At 40.3% G+C, this 21,231-nt stretch overlaps 1 protein-coding gene across 1 annotated transcript in view; it reads right to left on the reverse strand.

The window, feature by feature from the left end:
- The window catches only part of HECTD4 (HECT domain containing E3 ubiquitin protein ligase 4), a 133,077-nt gene that overhangs the window by 95,996 nt on the left and 15,850 nt on the right, over positions 1 to 21,231 (reverse strand). Inside the window, exons 7-12 of the mRNA XM_006894679.1 lie at positions 9,593 to 9,785; positions 5,487 to 5,645; positions 3,780 to 3,893; positions 2,904 to 3,044; positions 1,849 to 2,081; positions 415 to 560 (exon numbers count right to left, since the gene is read on the reverse strand). Of these exons, the coding sequence (XP_006894741.1) occupies positions 415 to 560; positions 1,849 to 2,081; positions 2,904 to 3,044; positions 3,780 to 3,893; positions 5,487 to 5,645; positions 9,593 to 9,785 (986 nt within the window). The remainder of the gene's footprint in view (positions 1 to 414; positions 561 to 1,848; positions 2,082 to 2,903; positions 3,045 to 3,779; positions 3,894 to 5,486; positions 5,646 to 9,592; positions 9,786 to 21,231) is intronic.

Here is a 21,231-nt window from a genome sequence, read left to right on the forward strand (position 1 = left end):
AAGAATTTGTGAAATACTGAACAACACAGATGAACCTATTGTGCTGAGTGACATAAGTCACTCATAAAAGGCTAATTAAAATCTAAGACCACAAATACAACAATCCAATGAATAATTTATACAGAAATAGACTCAATCCTGGAAGGCTAATAGAGATGGGAATGGAGGGAGAGGGGAGTAAAAATTAGTAAATGGTGTTTTATTTTTAAGACACCATACATAAGAGGGCAGACTTCTGCTGAGACAAGGGATGTGAGCACCAGAAAGGGCCTGGTCCTGAGATGGGGCCAGAAATCACTAAGTAAGTTATCTCCAATCGGGAAGGGATATCTACACTACCAGCTTTCAGAGAGGATCACAATGCGTCCCAGGAGAGGCACTTTGCAATGAATATACAAGTCTTTTCCTGCTCACCTGATAGCCAGGCAGACCTCCTTCTGAATTTCAGGGCAAATTTGATCTTTTGGTGCCATCAACAACTGCCAAAGCAGCAACCCTGACCGTCGAATGATGTCGCGATTCCTCTCGGTTTGTGGGCTGAAGAAAAATTTAAATACCACCTACAGAAACATAAAGGTTCTTTTAAAAAAAACGCCAACAGGATGAAAATAAAACCTACAGACTAGGAACAAACATTTGGTAATACCATTTCAGACAAGAGTCTGATAACAAAAGTTTACAGAATATTCCTGGACCTCCACAAGAAAAAGACTGATAACCCAATTACTAAGTGGGCAAAAGACATGGGAAGAATTTTCACAGGGGAATATAGTCGAATGGCAGACAGACACATGAAGAAATGCTCCAAATCACAATAAGAGAGATGCAAATCAAAACCACAATGAGGTATCATCTCACTCCAGTAACAGTGGCAAAGTTTAACAGGACAGCAAATAATAAATGTTGGAGAGGATGTGGCAAGAAAGGAACTCTTATACATTGTTGGTGTAAAATGGTACAACCATTCTGGAAGACAGTTTGGCACTTCCTCAAAGAGGTGAACATAGAAATTCCACATAATCCAGCTATTCCACTACTTGAAATAAAATGTGAGAAAATGAGAAATGAGGCACAAACTGAGATTTGTACACCAGTATTCATAGAAGCATTATTCACCATCACAGGAACATGGAAACAGCCCAGAGGTCCAACCACAAACTAATGGATTGATAAATTATGGTACATCCACACAATGGAATACTATGCAGCTTGCAGGAGCAATGATTTTTTAAATTATTACCTAACTTGGGACGGACTGGAGAGCATTATGCTAAGTGATCTAACTCAGTCCCACAAGGATTAATATTGTATAAAATCATTATTGTAGAATGAGTATAAGAATGCAAGAGAGGTAGGAGAGGCTGGAAGCAGAGGGATGAGGATGTGCAGGGGGAGGGGGGGAACAATTGTGGTGTACAATTTGATGGTGGGGGTTTGAGGAAAATGGAAAGATTTTGTTCTTGAAAACAATGTATTTGAATTTTGTAAATAAACTAGTATAAAATTTTTTTTTAAAGCCAATTCTACTAGAGGACCATTAGGAAGGAAAACAGGTATTCTTATAAATATGATAATAAATAATCATAATCTCATCTACATGAATTTAATGTACAATTATAGGAAATAGGTTATATCTATTACTGCAAAGAGCTACAAATAGCAATACAGGATTAACTCTAATGGCCTAAATACTTCACAGCAATAATTCTAATCACCAAATTAGAATGTGGTAAGATACCCAGCAGGAATGTTATCAAATTTTCCTTCTGGTAGAAACTAGCCAGATAAAGTTAATGTTTATATTTCTTTTTCTCCAATATCTTACTATTCTCAAAAGCCTATACTTACCTGGAATACCACAAGAATGCAGCGTATAATACAGGTATCTCCATGAACCATGGCCTTTTCCATGATGTCACAAATACTGCTAAGATGGTGTGCTTCAATCGGGTGTTGCTTGCCCAAGACACTTGTGATTGGAAGATTGGGGTTGGTAGCAAGAAGATTGAGTTGGTGTATGCACATCGCACCAACATGGTGCAGTAACTGGTTTATAACCTCATTTGTGGTTATAGCCTCTTCTAGAGGATGAAAAAAAAAACCTCAGTAAGGAAAGACGTCTGGTGACACACATGGCTGATGAAAGGAGCACTTGCAGTAGTATCTGGCTCACCTCTCTCAGCTACCACTGCAGATGCCTTTCTCCCAGCCACAGCATGTTGGGGGCAATCACTCGGGAATTAGAACTTTTTCCAGACTACAGCAGCTGTAAGTCTGTGCATGCTACACAGTAGGCCAAATGCTTTACATCGATTACCTTAAAGCTGTCTTAGGAATTTATACTACTTTTAGGCTTGCTTTATGGTATCCTATAAATTTTGGTATTCATGTTTTTCTTTACAGTCACATTAAAATATCTTCTAATTAATTTTGAGGTTTCTTCTTTGACTTACATAATATTTTAAAGCCATGAATTTTTTGTGACTATTAGTCTAATATGAAGACTCTTCATAATAAAATTTAAAATATAGAGGCCTTTCAAAGGTAACTACATAATTTAAATAATAGTATTTAATCCAAATAATATTCTAATGAAGAATTCATTTTTGTTTTTTTTTTTTTTTAAGAATTCATTTTTGAAACACAGTTCTGGCAATTTTAGCTGGAACATTTCAATTTTCTTTTTTGAAAAAGGCTATGAACCATCTCAAAGGCTCTATTTACTTAATCAGAAGCCAGTATTTTGGGGTACAGATTTTATCTTTGTAAACTCAAAAAGGGAAGGCTGTTGACACAGTGTATTACTCGGTCGTGTTTCCACTTAGGAAAGTTGCTGTACTCCTTCCGTATCAGGAGGGGAAGGGGTGGAGTCATTTCTCCCTTCAACACCGAGTTGAGCCCACCTTTGGGCTCATGGATGATGTGGCTGACGCCAAGTCGCTGGCAAACGTAATGGAAGGCTTGATTCCCAGGGTTACACCACTGATCAATATAGTCATTCGAGCATGTCCACAGCATGTTGTTCACTGTATCATAACAGGCACCTGCAAAAGGAGTGCATTTCGCTCAGCGGTCATGCCTTCATCTGCCTGGATGCACATTTTTTCACAAGCACTGCTGAAGGAGGAAAGGACAAGAATCTGCCCTGCTGCTGCCAATCAAAGTTCCTACTTCTAGACATTCACCTGGCAAAACTCTAGGTTGGGTCTCAGTAACAAGAAGCCAAGATTTAACTTCTAATATAGTTTTTCTTTTTCCTACGTAAGAACTGAAAACTGAATAATGCCCATGAATTGCTAGTTTCTACTAACTGGCTTATATCTGACTTTTTTCTCTAAAGGGTTTATGTAGCTTACCTTAAAAACCCAGGTACAATAGGACCAGTTATCATTATTACACAGGTAAAGCTTTAGTAACAGCCCAAAGCATAGATATGAGTGTCCTAGCAGGTAGAGGAGGTGTGTGTGTGGGGGGGGGCGGAATCTATTATATATCACGTGACACTTACTGGCTAACAATAAGAAGTCTCTAATTCCTTGTGAAAAAAGAAACATTTTATGGAAGGCACTTGAGTAGAATTTATATATTCAATTATAATTGAAGGCAGTTTAACCAATTCATGTACGGATAATTTTTTTATATTTAGCCTCAGAAACTGAGCAGTATTGAAAAGAGAAATCTCTTTTTTTTTTCAGTGTAGCTAGAACACCAAGGGAAATGGGCAAAATTTTTCTAGAGAACTTGTTTAAAGTGTGGAATTTTTCCCAAGAACTTCTTACCCAATCCTGGTACAAGAGCACCACGTCCAAGTGAGCTTCCCGCAGCATCAATGAGATCAGCTCGGCTTGTGAACTGACCGTCCGAAATATTATACACCAAGCTAGAGGCTAGGACTGGGGAAACAAACATAGGGTCAGTTGTTCAATGAGGCTTAAGAGGGTGGTCACGTCAAAGTGCAAATTCTAGGTTCTTTTTTGCTTAGAAAAAAAAAATCATAACTTTTCCGGTTATTTATTGGTGGTAACAATGAGAAGATTCTCAAATAGTTAACACAGTCACCACAATTTCACTCCCACAATAAATGAAAACATCCATTCACATATGTCGTACCAAGTACCTCATCAAAGCATTATTTACCATAATCCAAAGTAGAAAGAATTCATCAGCTGAATGATGAATGGATAAACAAATGTGGGGAAAAATATACAATAGAATATGACTGTCATAAAAATGAAGTATAAGCATATTTTGAAGATATTGTGGGTTCAGTTCCAGACAACATAATAAAGTGAATACGGCAATAAACTGAGTCATATGTCTTTTTTGTTTTCTAGTACATTTACAAATTTTATTGACACTCAAATGTATTTAGTGTGCAGTATGAGTCACAGGTGACTTGATGGCACATAACAACAACAAAATCATCATCAGTATGGAAAGTTTTAAAATACTACGAGAATGACAAAATAAGACACAAAGGCTTCAAAAGAGCATATGCTGTTGGAAAAATGGCACCAACAGACTTGCTTGACTCTGAGTTGTCTCAACCTTCAATCTGTAGAAAACACAGTATCTGTAAAGCCCAATAAAAGGAAGGATGCCTGTATTGATATATGATACAACACAGATAAATTACAAAAACATTAGAGGGAAAGAAGTCAGTCACAAAACGTCAAATATTTTATGATTCTATTTCTATGAAGAGTCCAGAATAAGAACAATTTATCAAAAGGTAGCTGGTGGTTGCAGGGGCTGAGGAGGAGGGGGGAGATGAGGAGTGCCTGCTTCTTGGGGCAGAGTTTCTTACTGAGGTGAAGAATGTGTTCTAAAATTCAAGGGAAGACATAGCTGTACTAGTATGTAGATATCCTACAAATCACTAAATTATACACTTGAAAGAAATGAACTTTATGTAAGTCGATCATGTATCAACACTGCCATAAAAAAGGACTTAAAAGAAAGTTACAAGGGTTAAATCCTAAAGTGGAGTCATCTCACACAAAAATCCATTTATGTTTACAGACAGATACTAGTGAATTTTCGTATACTTCCCTTAGTATATAAAGGCAGTACATTTTACCTTTTTTGTTGCTATTGTTTGGCATTTGTACATACATCCAAAAATAGAAGTACTGCACATTTTATGAAATTCTATTGCAGAGGGTGCAGTCCTTGCTGTGATCTAAGTCATGTGGCAGGGGACTATTTCACTTCATAAAATTTTACTGAGCTCATTTTTATTTCTAGTCGTTTTTATCGGATGATGGTTTCAAATGCACAAAATCATATTACCTACTAATAAATGTAGTTCTACTTTTCCCTAGCCTATGATTATATTTAGAACTACTATCCCTGGTTGTTATCAGGAATAAATAGAAAATCTTCTATTACAGAGTTTGAGGCACATGGGTGTGGGGGGATTCCCATGTATAAAATATACTCACCTTTTACAATTTGTGTTCAAGTTTACAGAGCAATTCACTTACTTTTTAAAGATGATAAACCACTCGTTCCACCAAAAAGAGAGCGGGTGGCAGAGCTGCCTGAGCCCCCAGGAGGCGGGACCAACATCACCAAGTATGTGCCACAGGTGTAGATGGGCGTCTTCCGCAGCATCTTTAGAGGTAACCCACAGCTAGTGTTTGCTGGGGATAAGAATGAAATATTGAGTCAAACTATCTGATATACCAACTGAATTATTTACCAAAACAGAATAGGGGATAAGGGGGGAAAGGGCAGCAAGCAAACTTTAAACAAGGGTCTGCCCAGTCTAGGAAACATAACAAGAAGTAAAAAGTTAAAAGAATGACTTTCTGGCTTCCTAGTCTAACCCCCATCTCCCCATTACGTGGTAGAAACATTTCAAGAAGGTGACTGAATCTGCAATGTGTCCTTATGCATCTAAAGAGTCTTGCAGAAGAATAACTTCTCAGGGATTAACTCCCCAAATAAAAGAAGAATCTTTGGAGGCCAAAGGTTTCATTATGGATTTTTTCATTTTATGCAGAACAAACTGTTAACAGGTACATTCACTGATACATTGATTACAAAATTGTTGATACATTCATTACAAAAGTCTTTAAACATGAAATCTGTCAGTAAGTTCAACTTCTAACTGGTGAAAACTTTCACAGTATCAGACATAGAAAAGACATGGTTCTTTCATGGTCAGTGACAAATTATCTTTAAGGAAATAATTACTGCTTCTAATCAAGAGGCATCAAATGTACTTTCATGTCTCTTTCTGCAGATCCAGGGAGCTCTGGTGGCCTAGTGGTAAGAACCTGTGTTACAATCCCCAAGGGAAAAGGTTCAGATTCACCAGTTGCTCCACAGGAGAAAGATGGACAATCTTGAGATTTACTGCCTCTGAAAACCCACTGAAGGTTCAGCTGTGGGTCGTTTCTAACTCGACAGTACCACAAAAACAACAGCAGCACTGGGAGACCTGAAATACAGTACACTACAGGTTGTCTATACACTTGTTTAGTAAGAATTGATGACGCTAATGGTTATGCATGGTGGACAGTGTTTGGTGGAGCTCCCCAATTAAAACAAGCTTAGAAGCAGAAGTGGCATCCACTTCCATAATAGCTAGCCTCCAGAAACCCTATGAACTTGGAGACACGATGAAAATTATACAAGTATTCAGGTTTTTCGTTCATAGGGTCGCTATGAATTGTCTATGGCTTGATGTCACTTAACAACAACAACAACAACAACAAGAAGTCAATCAGAGGAGTTTACTTAAGAAGCTCTACATTCTAAGTCCAGATAGATTTAAAATAATCCTAAAATAGAGGGTTTGTCTGGGATCAGATAATCAAGAAAGGAGACATCTAATTGGTCAGATATTTGTTTTGAATGATTGGTTTCTGAAAAGCTCCCTTTCAAAAAAAATTCCTGGACCCTGACCAGAAAAGTCTTCACATAAATTCAAAACATGAGTCCACTTCTATAGAGAAAAAACTCAGTAAAATAGCAAAAAGAACAATGTCTGAAAAATTATTAATTTTTTAAGTTGGTCATCAAGATGATTTTAAGAAACACACATATAGAGCTCATTAACATGATAGTAAAAATTAAGCTTATCACTGATTTTAGAATTTTGAATTTTAGTGTTCCTGAAGGTTAAATGAATTTTTACAACTTCATTTATACTGAAATTGGTAAAATATTTACCAATACAATAGCATAGCACTGGGCCGATTGGCAGCATCATGATAAATGAAGACACTGAGATTTTTCACAGCTTTAGTTTGCCTGGATCCACAATCAATACTCTTGGCAGCAGCACCCAGGAAATTAAAAAATGTATTGCAATGGCAAAGTCTGCTGTTAGAGACCTCTCCAAAGGACTGAAGGGCAACGATATTAGTCTGGAGACTAAGGTGTGCCTGATCCAAGCCATGGTCTTTGCAATCACTTGCTATGCATCAGAAAGCTGGGCAATGACTAGGGATGATAGAAGAATTGATGTCTTTGAGCTGTGGTGCTGGAGAAGAGTATTAATATATCATGGACTACTAAGAGAACAAACAGGTTTGTCCTGGGGAGGGTTAAACTGGGCTGCTCCTTGGAGGCAAGGATTCTGAAGCTTTGTCTGACATACTTTAGACATGTTAGTCCTTGGAGGATGTCATTTTTGGGAGGGTAGAGGAGAATGCAGGAGAGGAAGACCCTCTATGAGATGGATTGATTTGGGGTAATGGGGGTAAGTGTGTCAGAGGCAGTGATATTGGCACAGGAGAGAGCAGGGTTTAGGGCTGTTGTGTACATAGGGTCGCTACTATGAGTTCACAGGTGGTGACTCGATGGCACATACCACCACCATCACCACCACCACCACAGCAACATGTTAAATGAACATAAAGAGACTATTTAAGAGAGTACAATGGGACCACAAGTCTCGAAAGCAGCAGTCTCCACAGAATTCTAAATATACCTTTGCCTTTCGAAGTATCTTTTTGATACTGTCCTTATTTTCTTATCCAATATTAATTCATTTAGTGTTTCTACTATTCAGAGAATGGCTGAATTTTCTCCCATGGGACAATTCCAGACTAAGCTTTTAGTTTGTTATGAGATGCCATTTAGGTAAGTAAACATCCTTTAAAAGTATTTCTCTTTACCTACATAATTACATCTGTGAACAGCAGTCTCACATTTGATACATAGAGGCCATAGAAATAAAGTGCTATCCTTAAACTCTAATGTGGATTAAAAGATATTTGGTTTGATAGTTTCCTAACAAAGTAACCACAGACCTGTTTTCTTCTAAGCATTTCAGACTGTGAAGTAGAAAACTGCATTAAGTTCATTAAATGCATGTTAACCCAAATACATTATTTCTCTTACATGATGACATCCTTTCCTAGTCTGGTCTATTACGGAAGTTTCATGGTTTGTAAATAAACTCAAGTGGCTGGTGCATAATCTGTCAACAATTCTAGAATAATGGATGTAACCTATTGGGGGGGTCCACAGATGACTGAAATTTTATATACTATTTAAAACTTTGGGGAAACATATATTTATGAATGCCTTAACTGGTTATGCCATTGAAGAACACTTGCTTTAAAATTGTAGAACAATGCATAGTATATGATACTTCTTACTAAGAAAAGATGGAAAATAAGGTACTTATATTGGTCTTTAGCTGTATTTGGAGAAAGAAACCCAAGGATAAACAAAAAGTAGTAAATATGTTTGCCTGTAGGAGTGGAAGGAGCCCCAGTGGCATAACAGGGTAAGCACTCAGAAGCTAAGTGCAAGGTCAGTGGTTCAAACTCATCATTTGCACTGTGGGAGACAGATAAACAGTTTGCCTCTGTAAAGATAATTGCCTTTGAAACATTATGTCTCGAAGGCAGTAGGTTAGATGTGGATAGGGAGTAAAGGTCAAATACAGAATATGCCCAGAAGGTAGGGGTGATTTTCCTGCATGTATATTTTACACTGGGTTCACTTTCAAACTCTGTAAATGTTTTCTAGTCAAATATGTTCGATGACAAACAAACACCAAGTGAGAGATATTTTTTCTAATCATATTGATTTTTTTAAAAAAAATTTATTATTTTTTGTGTGTATACCATCAAATCAGATCTGACTGGTACAGGAGGAGATTGTCCCTCCTTCTTCAGCAGAGCATCTGGTGGATTCGAACTGCGTGCCTTTGGAATTGCAGTGCAGCTTCTTGCCAGTAGGCCACCAGAGCTCCCTCAAGTGATACATTTTTTAATAAAGGAACACTTGTCATAGAAGATGTGTTGCTCAATCAAGACTACGCCAAAGGCAGGAGTTTTACTCTCAAGAAGCATATGTTAAACATGAGGTCAGTTAATTTACACCAATCATGGTGATGATCAGACATTCACAGTAAAGACAGAGTTGCTTTCACTTACTACCGACTCCTGCTAACTCATCTCCACAGGCCACAACATGTATTAGGCTGGAACAAATAGAGGGACCAGGGTTGGGATAAGTAGGATGAGCTCCTGAGTGCTTTCCAGGACATTTCACAGGTGCTCAGCAAAGAGCTGCCCGGTGCAGTCACACCAGGTCACTCAGCGGGGTGCAGAGGCCAGCTTACCTGCCTGATCCTCTTTTAGCGTGTTGGAGATGGTGGAGCCCGTTAGGGCGGCCAGTGTAGCGGAGGGGGATGCCCGGTACCGTGAGAGTCTACTCAGAAGCATCTCATTGATGCTCTTTGCAGATTCTCCCTCCTTCCTCGTCAGAATCGTGCGCTCCTGAAGAGGGCAGGCTGCGAAGGCACCATCTTCAATCTCATGTGAAGAAAAAAAGTTTCTTAGTGGAAAGTTCATGCGCTTCAATTTTTCAGAATAATCCATAATCTAAATGTAACCAGGCAAGTTTAATAAATTTCACCAAAAGTTGCTGATTAAAACGTCTTATACTGGATTTCACGGGCCGCACTTACAAAGTACATGCTTCTGACAGGTGTAAGTAAGATGAGAACCAATCAATCAATTTAAAAAAAATTATTATTAAGTACAGCTATGAGAGTAGTACTAGAGATATTGTAGCTGATGTTAGATGGATCTTGGATGAAAGCAGGGAATACCAGAGGAATGTCTATCTGTTTCATGGACTATGCAAAGGCATTTGACTGTGTAGATCATAACAAACTGTGGCTGACTCTGAGAAGAATGGGAATCCCAGAACACTTGATCGTTCTAATGCGGAACTTATACTTGGACCAGGAGGCAGTCGTCAGAACAGAGCAAGGGAACACTGCATGGTTCAAAATTGGGAAGGGCGTACGCCAGGGATGCATCCTATCTCCATACCTTTTCAACCTATATGCAGAACAGATTATCCGGGAGGCTGGGCTCTATGGGGAGAAATGTGGGGTCAAGATTGGTGGACGATTTATCAACAATCTCCGTTATGTGGATGACACAATCCTGCTTGCTGAAACTGAAGAGGACCTGAAGTGCCTGCTGCAGAGTGTCAAGGACTGCAGCCTACAATATGGATTGAGACTCAATGTCAAGAAGACAAAGATTCTCACCACTGGACCAATTGGCAGCATCAAAATGGATGGTGAAGAGATTGAGATTGTTCACAGCTTTAGTTTGCTTGGCTCCATAGTCAACAGTCTTGGCACCAGCAGCCAGGAAATTAAAAGGCGCATTGCCATGGGAAAGTCTGCTGTTAGGGACCTCTCCAAAGTGCTGAAGAGCAATGGTGTCTCTCTGGAGACTAAGGTGCATCTGATACAGGCCATGGTCTTCGCAATCACCTGTTACGCATCAGAAAGTTGGACAATGACCAAGGAGGATAGAAGGAGAATGGATGCCTTTGAGTTGTGGTGCTGGAGAAGAGTATTGAGAATACCATGGACTGCTAGGAAAACAAATAGATTTGTCCCGGAAAGGGTTAAACTGGGTGGCTCCTTGGAGGCAAGGATTCTGAGGCTCCGTCTAACATACTTTGGACATGTTGTGAGGAGAGACTGGTCCTTAGAGAGGGACATCATGCTTGGGAGGGTGGAGGGACAGCGCAGGAGAGGAAGGCCCTCTATGAGGTGGATTGATTCAGTGACTGGGATAATTGGGATGGGAGTGTCAAGAGACAGTGCGATTGGCACAGGACAGAGCGGAGTTTAGGGCTGTTGTACATAGGGTCGCTATGAGTCGCAGGCGACTCAACGGCACATAACAACAACAACAACAACAACAACATGAGAGTAATATTTTCTTGAAATATAATTAGTGGCTAAACCTCAAATTTGCTATTAAAACTAGCTGATGTGAACATTAGCTATTGGAGTACTAGCAGTGCAATTCTGGAGAAAACAGACATTGTCTAAGGAAAATAGATGCCACTTTTGTCTGCTGTACATAGAGTCGTTATATATCTCAGGCGACTGACTCTATGGCACATAAAAACAATAACATTTTATGACAGGTTTGGAAGCAGGAGCAGCACCCACTTCCTAAATAACATGTCTCCAGAAACTCTATGAACTTTGATAAAAGTCGACAGAGTAGAGGTGCTTCAGGCCTTTTGATCATCGGGTTGCTATGAGTCTGCTCAACTCAAAGGCTGTCAACAACAGCATCTGGCTAGTGCTAGGCAATTTTTACTTCATCATTTGATTACTCCCCAATGTCATGGATTGAACTGTTTCCCTCAAAAATGCATGTATTTTACGATACAATGTAGAAGCCATGCCATATAGATCCTCCATGATCTATAAACCAAATTGTTGTAAAATAACTAGGGAGAATACAATATACCTTAATCTCATCACAGTCCTAATCTGATATATAGTGTAAGTGGAGTTTCCTTAGGCTGTGGTCTGTAATATCTTTTATCTTTCTAGATATAAAGGGAGACTTCAGTACACTAAGAAAGAATTTGCCAACATGGGTATTTTGAGACCTGGGCCCCTGCAAGAAGAACCTCCTTGATACCTGAGGAGGCCAAGACACATAGAGATCTCCAAGGAACGCTGGCTAACAGATGCTAAAAGAAATAAGGACTTTCCTCCACAACTGACAGAGAAATCTGGTCTCCCTCCTAGAGCTGGAACCCTGAATTTGGATTTCTAGCTTCCTAAATTGTGAGAACAGTTTTTCCCCACTGCCACATGAGCTCTGGTGGCCTAGAGGTAAGAAGTTGCGTTGTCAACCGAAAGGCACATGGTTTGAACCCACCTGTTGCTCCCTGGGAGAAAGCTGGGCAATTTCCTCCCATGTGATTCCTTGCCTTAGAATGCCACTGGAAGGTCAACTATGGATCTTGGTCCGTCGTACATCACGACAATATTCTTGCAGAGAATAAATTTCTATCTGTTAATGCCATCCACTTGCGTTATCTGTTCTAGTAACAATAGAGGTGACCTTCTAGAGCAGTGATTCCAAAAGCTCCATCAGTAACTGGACTTGACTTTTTTTTTTTTAATTTGTTGTGTGCTGTGAATCACATCTGACTGGCATAGGAGGAGATTGCCCCTCCTCCAGTAGAGCATCTACTGGATTTGAACCACATGCCTTTGGGATAGCAGCACAGCTTCTTGCCACTAGGCCACCGGTGTTCCTTTGAATTTGACTTTAAGAAGTTCACCTGGCTTTTACTCACCAGAAGCTTCTCCCAGTCATCACTCTTCTGACCTCATTGTCCTTCCTGTTCTCCTATTTTAAGGAAGTAGTGTTTCACCTCATGTTAGTTAAGGTTAACTCTTCTCTACCTCCAATGCCCTAGTTCATCACTTCCTCTCTAACTACTCTCTATGCCTCTCCATCAACGGTCTCTGCCTCTCTACTGACTTGCTGCTCTTTGGGTTTCAAATATTCACAGGTCTCTGATATCTGAGATATTCGTAACCTTTTAAAATGTGATGTCTTTTCCCCCACTTTCACTTGCTGTGCAATGTCTCAATTATATTCTATGCAGCCTCTAAATTTCCTAATGCCCTTTCTAGAGCCTGGACTCCTGGACTGGAGGCTTGGCATCTGTTCCTACAGGTGAAGCGGGGAAGGGTTGACATGCAGTGTGGAGATATGGCAGAATAGGAATGCAGAGCTGTAAACCTAAGGAAGCAACTTGAAAGCAAAGGAGTCCAGAGTGACAGGTTGGTAACAGAGAAGAAGCAAGAGGAAGCCAGTCAATTGCAGAGCACAGCCGGGAAAGCTTCCCTGAGATGCCTGTGTACATGGGTGAGGAGTCTTCATGATACATTCACAAAGGGAGCGAAAAGGTTTTCTCAGAGTCTGCTCTCTCACCCTCTGCTTCTCGACTATGTGCAGCCTGATTTCTGAACCCAATGCTCTCTAGTAAAAGCTCAAGCCATTGACTTCCTTCATTCTCCTGTATGCTGTGCCATGGTTGCCAGCCTTTTTGGGTTCTTAGCAGCAAAGAACAGTATTGGGTCTCTATTTTTTTTTTTTTAATATGCAGTCTGTAGTACTGAGCCAAGTTGATAGTCCCTGCTCTTTCAACTCCCTTGGCTGGTTCTGGATCTCCACCTGCTCAGTGAGAGACTTGCCAGGATTCAAACCTAGCCCGTGGTTTTCAAAGCCTCTTCCTGGAATTCTGTGTCTCACCCATCAGTCCTCAAGTAGAATGCCATCTCCTCCAAGAGATCCTTCCGAAATACTATTCTAAATAAGACAATCCCTCCCCCAGTCACACCACATCACATCACCCTGCCTTATATGCATAGCACTTACTCTGTAATGATCTTCTACCTAGATTAGTTTATTGTTTTCCTCTCTATCTCCCCTACACCCTTCTCCATCTCCCCTACATCCAGCTATGCCAGTTTCCTGAGAACCAGAATACTACTTGACTTGTTCTCCAGCACTTAAAACACACTCAATAAACAGGTGAGATCGCATTGAATAAACAAATCAATAGACTCCCTCAAATCAGCTACCACCTCTGAGGCAAATCTCAAATTTCTATCTAGAAAGTAGCAAGTTTCTTTCCATAGTTTGAAAAACAGGACTAGATTTTAGACTAATTAAGACTTAAGTCTTCTTTTCTGGACATACTACTTCTTCTATAGTCAACAGTTGCCTAAAATTCAACATGCCCACCTGTACGCCTATCACTGTCAACCTCCTGCTAGACGAATTATTAGCAAGTATTACTCTATTTGTCACACAAATATAAGCCCCCAAAGGCATCCAAGCTAAAAGCCAATCCGTTTAAGCTTCGTATTCCAAAGCAGTACCTGATCTGGCACCAGGAGAAAATCAATGGATAACTAAAAACAAAACTGTATTACTGCGTCCAACACTTGAAAACTATTGAAAATAAAAACAGATAAAGCACTTGTGAGAAGCAAGAGATCCTGGATTTTGATGCACAAGTGGCAAGTCTGCTGGAAACTTACTTCAGCAAAGAAGCTATTTGTGGTTAAAGAACTAATGATTTAAAAAAAATTAAACAGGACAGCAGCTGGGGGTTGAGAGGTGTGTATTAGGATCAAGGGAGTGGTTTCTGGTTTTCAGGTTAGGATTCACTAAATATATTTGATCCATTGAGAGAAGTACTTGTTAACACAGAAGAAAACAATTCTAGAAAGCATGTTCTGACCCCTCAACTTCTATTACTCAGTTGACAGTGAATACACTAAGTGTGGAACCCTCACACTTAACAGTCTAATGTGGAAACCTATGTACTTCAATATATATGCAGGTTGATCTCAGACTTTAATGACTCGCAGCACATGGTGTCCCATTCTGAAAATATACCCCAGTAGGCCAGTATCTGTGTTATGTTTCCCAAGTTAGCACTTTAGAAACTGCTAAATTAATGGTTGGAGATGGTTTTAAACACACACACACACACACACACACACACACACACACACACACACACGTACGTACGTTATTTGTTTTAGGTGCTACAGAGTCAACTGTGACTCAACAGTTAGAAACCTTGCTCTATCCTCAATCTCTGTCATGCTCTAGTCCACGATGCAGCCACTGTGCAAGTTCATGCCACTGAGGGTTTTTCCTCTTTCTCACTTGTGACTCATAGCAACCCTTTGTACAACAGCTCTGAACCCTGCTCTATCCTGTGCCAACCTTATTGTCTCTGACACACCTACCCTTATTTCCCCAGTCACTGAGTCAGTCCATCTCATCTTATCGAAGGTCTTCCTCTCTTGTGCTATCCCTCCACCCTCCCAAGCATGTTGACCCTCTCCAAGGACAGGTCACTCCTTGCAACTTGCCCAAAGTATGTCAGATAAAGCTTAAGGAGCAGACTGATTTCACCCTCTCTAGGTTGAAACTATTTGTTTTCCTAGCAGTCCATGGTCTACTCAATGCTCTTCTCCAGCACCACAGCTCAAACCTATCAATTCTCCTATCATCCCTAGTCACTGCCCAGTTTTCTGATGCATAGCAAGCAACTGCAAAGATTATGGCCTGGATCAGGTGCACCTTAGTCTCCAGGCTGACACTGCTGCTCTTCAGTACTCTGGAGATGTCCCTGACAGCAGATTCCCCAGTACAATTCGTCTTTTTTATTTCTTGGCTGCTGGTTCCAAGAATGCTGATTTTGGAGCCAAGCAAACTAACAATGTTAACAGTCTCAATCTCCTATCACAATGCGGTCAATCGGCCCAGTGCTGAGAATCTTTTGATGCTGAGCTTCAATACACATTTAAGGCTGCAGTTCTTGACCTTCTGCAGTAAGCACTCCTCTTCAGTTTCAGCAAGCAAGATTGTGTCATCTGCATAACACAGGTTGTTGGTGAGTCTTCCTCCAAATCTGATGTCACATTCTTCCTCATGGAGACCAGTCTCCATGATCTGTTCTGCATATAGATTGAAAACATATGGAGATAGGACACATCCCTAGCATATACCCTTCTTGATTTTGAACCATGCAGTGTTTCCATGCTCTGTTTTGACGACTGCCTCCTGGTCCAAGTATAGGTTTCATAAAATCATAATCAAGTGTTCTAGGATTCTTATTTTTCCCAGAGTTAGCCACAGTTTGTGGTGATCCACACAGTCAAACGCCTTTGAATAGTCAATGAAACAGAGATAGACATTTTTTCTGGTACTCTCTGCTTTCAGGCAAGATCAATCTAACACTAGCTCTATTATCCCTAGTAAATCTTGGTAGAGGGTCAGCGAAAAAAAAAAAAGATTCCTTTTTTTTTTGTAATAAAATTTTTATATTGTAGTGGTTTACTTACAAAGTTCATACACATTATTTTTCACACACTGGATCTTTCCCATTTCCTTTACCCATCTTCCCCTCTACCCATTAAATTGTGCAACCCTATGATTACCCCCCATCTGTCCTCACTCCTCTACTCCTCCCGTCCCCTCCTTGGATCCTCATACATGTTTTACTAGATTTCTTTCTATTTCTACTATAATGGTCTTATACAGTATTTGTCCTTATGTGACTTGAGTTAGTTCACTTAGCATAATGCTTTCCAGTTCCTCCTAAGTTAGGGAGTGATTTTCAATCTCATTGCTCCTTCATCCTGTGTAGTATTCCATCATGTGAATATACCATGATTTCCAAAATCCACTCAATGTGGTTCTTCATTTGGGCTGTTTCCATAAGAGGATGATTCTTAAATAGATAGATTTAACACAGTGGCTGGAACAATGGTCTTAATATAGGAAAAACTGTGAGGAGGGCACAATGTTTTGTCGTGTTGTACAAAGGGTTGCAGTAAGTAAAAGGCAACTCAATGGTAGCCAATAACAATAACCATCACTATCCAACTTTATTTTCTGAATTGATGGAAATGTTTCAACTTTCTGTTGTTCTGTACAGTACCCACTAGTGTCTACTGTGTTCTTTAACTTTAGTCAGCGTACTGAAGAGTGAAATTTTGAATTTTATTAATTTACATTTAAATTGAAAGGCCTTGGGCAGTGTTAGCCCTGCTTTAAGATTCCAGCCAGCCATTCGGGTTTTCCTTTGACAACATTTGATTGTGTTTTTGTTGAAGAGTTACACAACAGAGTAGGTATCCACCCAGCAACTCTGACACCAGCTTTTCAGTGACACTAGTTGCATTCTCATCAAAACATTCTGATGACCTTCATTTTGGTTGTTCCATTTCCATTAATCTAGTTTCCTGTTTCTTGCATTCTCATCTTTCTTCTGAAGTGACTGTTAACCAGTTGGTCTCACATAGGTGATTTTTTTAAAGGAGCACAGAACTTATGATGATGTTCATTATTTTGGAGGGCTAGGCCCTCTTCCATTACCTATAACACTCCTGCTTACTTCTGCCACAATGTCACTAATGATTTGCACTTCCTGGAGTCTTCCTTCTCTACTCTCCAACTCCTCCTCCACGTTGTTAGTTCCAACTTCCACTTTGTCATGTAAAATTATCTTGTTCACTTATCTGTGGTTATTTTTTTTTAATCTCTTCACCATCACCCACCAGAATACAAGGTCCATTTGAGCAAGAACTCTGTCTGTTTCATTAATTACTACATTTCCAGAAACAATTTAGGTAATCTTTAATGAATGAATAGTCTGTTGCCCTTATTTAGCATTATATTTCTAATACTCAGGCACCTAAATGGGAGAAAGATGGCTGACTGCCTCCTGTCTGATTTACAGCCTCCAAAAACATGCTGGAGGGTAAGCTATCAGTCCGTTGTGACTTAACAACAATGAGTTTGGGTTACAGGTACCTGACGACAAGTAGGCATTCAGCAAACATCTATGAATGAATAGTTTCATATAATTTTAGATGTCACCTCTCTCCAAGATTCCTAATTTCTAGCTTTAGATCCATTCTCACTACTGAATTTTATTAGTCCTATACTGATACGTCAAATGCGATAATGGTTACCCATGGTGCACAGTGTTTGGTAGAGCTCCCCGATGGAAAAAAACATGGAAGCAGGAGTGGCATCCCCTTTCAAAATAGCTTGCCTCTGGAGACCCGATGAACTTGGAGACATGATGAAAGTTATACAGGTGTTTAGGTATTTCATTCATAGGGTCACTATGAGTTGACTATGACTCAACGGCAATTAACAACAACATAGAGGGAGCTCAGTTGGCCTAGTGGACAGAAAGTGATGCTACGAAGGCAAAGACATGGCATTTTAATTTGCGGCCCTCATGTCTGGTTTTAATTGTTTTTGGTCAAACATTCTTCTAAGGGGCATAACACTAGTCTGTCCATTTGCTGTACAGAGGTAACTCATGGTGGCTGTCATGCTAAACATTGTGACAGTGATGTGTCAAATGTGATAATGGTTACCCATGGTGGACAGTGTTTGGTGGAGCTCCCTGATTAAAACAAACCTGGAAGCAGGAGTGGCATCCACTTTCAAAATAGCTTGCCTCTGGAAACCCTATGAATTTGGAGACAAGATGAAAGTTATACAAGTATTCAGGTCTTTTGTTCAGAGGGTCGCTATGAGTCACCTACAACTTGGCAGCAATTAACAACAACAACAACAACATATTCAGTCTATGTGTCTATTTAAATATAAATCTCACTCCACTCTCTCACTGCCAACAAATTGGATAGAAACAACTCATAGCTGATCTCCATTGAGTTTCCAAAGCTGTAAATCACATGGAAAGAAATTTCTCCTGAGAAGTCAGTGGTGGATTTCAAGTGTCTGATAGGTGGAGATTTTGGGTCACACAGTCAGCCCCCCAAGTTCCCTTACATTAATAAGTGCCATTTCACCATGCTGGCAAACCAACCTTCAGAAAGCTTGTGTCAAATAATTCCTAGCAAACCAACCTCCAAAGGAAACCATGGTAAAGTTAGTTTTAGGGAAACGTGAACACACTATATATAAGGCAAAAGTCTTAGGTTCTTCAGATACCAGTAAGAAACTCTGGTGACATTGTAGTTAAGGCATTTGGTTGCTAACCAAAAGGGATGTGGTTTAAATCCAGCAGATGCAACTTGGGAGAACAATGTGGCAGCTGACTTCATAAATATTTACAGCCTTGAAAATCCTACAGATAGTTCTACTCTGTCAGACTATTTGCTGTTGTTGTTGTAAAGTGAAACTGAGTCGAGCATGACTCATTGCAACCCTATGAACACAATACCTGAACCCCGGTCTGAAATTATCGTTATTTCTCTGCGCTCATAGAGTTTCTAGAGGCATGTTGTTTAGGAAGAGGATGCTACTCCTGCTTCCAAGTCTGTCTCAATTCTGGAAGCTCCACCAAACACGGTCCACAATGCCTAACTATTTTGGCATTTAACACACCAGTGGCACAGCATTCGGAATCACAGCAATCTCAAGTTACTTCAGTACAGCAAATTGACAGAGCAGTGATGTACCACCTAGAAGAATGTTCATCCCAAAAATAATTAACACTAGGTCTGAGGGCGGCAGGCACGCGCCAAGTGGGCTAACCACCTTTTAAGTCCAAGCTCGCTCACCAGGTCTAGGTTGACTCTAAACAACCGGATTCTAGCCCACAGTTCATTGTTAGCTAAATCCCCAAAGCCAATCACCTCATACCCGATTGTGAAGGGAAAGTATCAAACACCCAAACTGTCTATAAGTGAACCTCACCAAAGCAAGAGAACCCACCTTCCATAACCCAACCATATCATACGTGTGCCTCCAAACTATGTCATACTATTAGTTGTCTACTTGTTGTTGTTATGTGCCATGGAGTTGCCTGCCACTCATAACGAGCCAATGTACAATAGCTCTGAAGCCTGCCCTGTACTGAGCCAGTCTCACTAACTTCAACGTAACTACCCCTGTTGCCCTAGTTACTACATCAATCCCTATCCTCTGGGGTCTTCCTCTCCTGTGCTGTCCCTTCACCCTTCCAAGCATGAGGTCCTTCCCCAAGGATCAGTCCCTCCTGGCCACGTGTCCAAGAAATGAGAGATGGAACTTCAAAATCCTAGCGTCCAAGAAGAAACTTGGTTTCCCCCTCTTCAAGATAGATCTATTTGTTTTCTTGGTGGTCCATGGTATGCATGTTCAAGACTCTTCTGCAGTACAACACAAAGGCATAAATTCCATACATTCTTCTTCTATCCTTCCTTGGTCATTAGCCAGTTCTCTGATATAGAGCAAGTAATTGCAAAGACTATGGACTGGATCAGTCCCACCTTAGTTTCTAGATTGACATCACTGCTTCTCAGTACTCTGGAAAGGTCCCTGACAGCAGATTTACCTCATGCAATTCACCTTTGATTTCCTGACCGCTGGTGCCAAAAGTGTTAGTTCCAATTAGTCTTTGACTATCATTATATAATAATATATATCGTGCTCAGACGGGTGGAGGGACAATGCAGGAGAGGAAGACCCTGGATGAGATGGATTGATACAGTATCAAGGACAATGAGGGTTCGTTGGTGTATCAGAATTAGTGAGACTGGCTCAGGACATGGAAGGGTTCAGAGCTGCTGTATATAGGGTTGTTATACGTTGCAGGTGACTCAATGGCACATAACAACAACAAAATACTATACTGGTTATTTTTAATTTAAGCCTCTTGTGTAGAGTTAACAAGACCTCGAGGTGGGCCTTTGTATTTAAAAGTCAGTTGTTATTATTTTGGAGGAACATTCTTCCTAGTGGTACAGCACTCTTCTGTCAATATGCTGTACTGAGGTAACCTGCGAGTTGCTGTGATGCTGGACCTTGTGTCAAATGCCATAATGTTTATCCATGGTGAACAGTGTTTGGTAGAGCTCCCAGTTTAAGACAGGTCTGGAAGCAGGAGTGGCATCCACTTCCTAAACAAATGCCTCTGGAAACTCTATGAACTTTGATAAATGACGATAGTTATAGAAAGGCTTCAGGCCTTTTGTCCATAGGGTTGCTATGAGTTGTTCTCGACTCAATGGCAATCAACAACAACAACAAAATTATTATATTAGAGCTTTGGTGGCCTAGTGGCAAGAAGCTGTGCTACAATCCCGAAGGCATGTGGTTCAAGACCACCAGCTGTTCCATGGGAGAAGGGTGGGCAATCTCCTCCTGTGCAATAAACTGTCTCTGAAAACCCACCTAAGGGTCAGCTATGCATCAGTTCTGACTCTATGGTAGCCAACAACAGCAATTATTGTATTACTCTACTCTGTCATACTGTTAGTCTACTACTATACACACTACTCTGTCTCACCCCAGTCAGAATAGCAAAATTTAACAGAGTAGCAAGCAACAAATGCTGGTGAGGTTGTGGAGAAACTGGAACCCTTATTCACTGTTGGTGGGAGTGGAAAATGGTGCAACCACTGTGGAAGGCGGTATG

This window comes from Elephantulus edwardii, unplaced genomic scaffold (genome assembly GCF_000299155.1).
Source record: "Elephantulus edwardii isolate Elephantulus edwardi_28Jun2011 unplaced genomic scaffold, EleEdw1.0 scaffold00148, whole genome shotgun sequence".
NCBI classification, from domain to species: Eukaryota; Metazoa; Chordata; class Mammalia; order Macroscelidea; family Macroscelididae; genus Elephantulus; species Elephantulus edwardii.